The sequence below is a fragment of the Echinococcus granulosus genome (genome assembly GCF_000524195.1).
Source record: "Echinococcus granulosus chromosome Unknown EG_S00006, whole genome shotgun sequence".
In the NCBI taxonomy this organism is placed as follows: Eukaryota; Metazoa; Platyhelminthes; class Cestoda; order Cyclophyllidea; family Taeniidae; genus Echinococcus; species Echinococcus granulosus.
In genome coordinates, this window is record NW_020170386.1 from 2,805 (window position 1) to 4,967 (window position 2,163).

General features: G+C 38.0%; 1 protein-coding gene across 1 annotated transcript in view; it reads left to right on the forward strand. All coding sequences in view use genetic code 11, as the record gives it.

Moving 5' to 3' along the window:
* Positions 1-2,003: 2,003 nt before the first annotated feature.
* EGR_01500 (tropomyosin) overlaps positions 2,004-2,163 on the forward strand; it is a gene marked incomplete at both ends in the record, with an annotated part of 5,195 nt that continues 5,035 nt past the window's right edge. The window contains one exon of the mRNA XM_024490749.1: positions 2,004-2,091. Within this exon, the coding sequence (XP_024354614.1) occupies positions 2,004-2,091 (88 nt within the window). The remainder of the gene's footprint in view (positions 2,092-2,163) is intronic.

Consider the following 2,163-nt stretch of genomic DNA (forward strand, 5'->3'; position numbering starts at 1 on the left):
GATAAACCAAACTTACTTTCGATTTCACAGTCATGTGCTTGACAAGCTTTAGAGCTATGCCTCTTATCACACTTAATAGGTTGATGTGAGGTAAATAATTCTCGGCATTTTTTAAGATATCGCATTTTGTAACTCAAATATGACTATATATTGAATTATCTCAAATATCATATTTGTTTTAAATAACAAGCTATCTAAAATGGGATCGAACGCGAGGTAGTTCATCAAAGTAAAGAATTTAATTCACATTTGCGGACGGGTAGTAGTAGATTTACAAACATGAAGCTCGCAAAGTAAGGAAATCGAATTCAATTTTGTGACACCATTGTATGTACTACTAATATGCTACAGTGAGCAAAAAAATGGATAATTTTACGCATCCTTTACCTTCTGGATTTTTGTGTCAGACGGTACGCGTAATTCTATCTTAACGGCAGGTGTTAAAATAAGCTCATTTGCTAGTATTTTTGTTGGCTAGATCTACCTGTTTATTAAAATCTTTTGTTACTGAGGTTGGGGATCTCATCAATTTATTAATTTACAGGATGTCTGTCCCGCTGCGGTTCTTGGACGATAGAGCATTTGCTCACCTCGAAAAATAGGCAAATATGGTTTTCTCAATAAACTTTTTCACCGGCAACAAACTTAGATGGCAGAGAACTATCTTTTAAAACAATTTGGCCATTTAACAGAATTTTGGCTAACATTCTGATTTTGAATGTAAGGAAACGAATTGGGGGCTTTGCAACGGTACTTGAGTTTACTAGAGTACGCTCTCGACGGGCGGAGTTGGCTCTCGGTCCAAAGAGTAGCAAGAAAGAGGGCTGCTATTGCCAGGTTACGTAAGTTTATTTGCATTCCCATTTAGCGCACTTCGAGGAATTTTTATACATACTGTCTGAACTTTTAGCACGGCCGTCGGGCATTCATGCGGTTGCGGTATTCAAAGGATTCGTCGTAAATAATTTTCGAGCTAAGGACAATCAAAATAGATCCATTTTCTTCGAGATAAATTAACACTATTAGAGGTATTTGGTTGAGCCAATTCTTTATATCTTTGGATAAAGTTAGTAGTAAGAAAGTGACTACTGAGAAGTAAATGTGTTTTGACCAAAGTGATGGATAATAACCTTTCAACACCATTTTTTTTCCACATCTGTAATTTTAAAACAGTCATCGATAGTGTCTGAGCCATGATATACTTTGCAATTGAAACAACACCATCGGCATTCCTTGGTTAGATTTCCTTACTTTTTTTTCTTAAAATATACAACATATTTATTGTTGCAGGAGTGCATATCTACGTGTCAGCAAGGTGACATTTTATAACGTGCTCATACCCTTTGACGAACTTTTTAAAATAGGTCTTCATCACTCGAAATAAAAGATCAAAAGGGGTGAGGATGATTCTTGGAAGTGTATTTCAAGTTGAGTAGGTTATAGCTCTTAGAGGCAAACCATTAAGAGGGCTTCTTACAATCCCACAATATCACTTTGGCAAGCCACAGCACGCCGAATCTATCTTCTACATTCTCCACCACACAACTGAAAGCAAATAAAGGCGAACGAGAGGTCGTTATAGCTTTGTAAAAATGTGATTTACTAGAAGATACCCTGCTTATTGGCCGGATGCAGGGCGTATTGCAGCACCTTAATCGTTCTTATCTGATGTGTGCAATGCCATCGGGTTTGTTTAAATGTGTGGCCCCAGTATTAAGCGCTTTATCTTCTTCAAGATCAAATTTTGATTCTGGATGAAAATTTCCAGCAAGCGTTTGACCATTTGCAGGGGCTAGAGGCAATCATACCTGGGGACGTTGGCGGTAAAGCACTACCATTCGACTAGCTTTGCGGTATATTAGCAAAAGAATATCTTATGAGAGTCTACAGTTCACTTACGAACATTAAAACCTAAAAACACACCCCAATAAGTTACTTAGCGACTTTGTTTAGCTTAACCTATAAATAACTTCGCTTCTAGCAACCAAATGTTAAACCCTGTAATGTCAGTCGGAAACACACACCGAGCGAAGTCTCGGGTGACCAGTGCGATTCCTATGGTTTTCGGCTCGCTGAAATGGCTTCGAGCTTGTAAGGACAAGCAAAATCCAAGCGACGATTCCTATGCATTATAAAGAGTGAATATGCTTCATTCCAACGGTG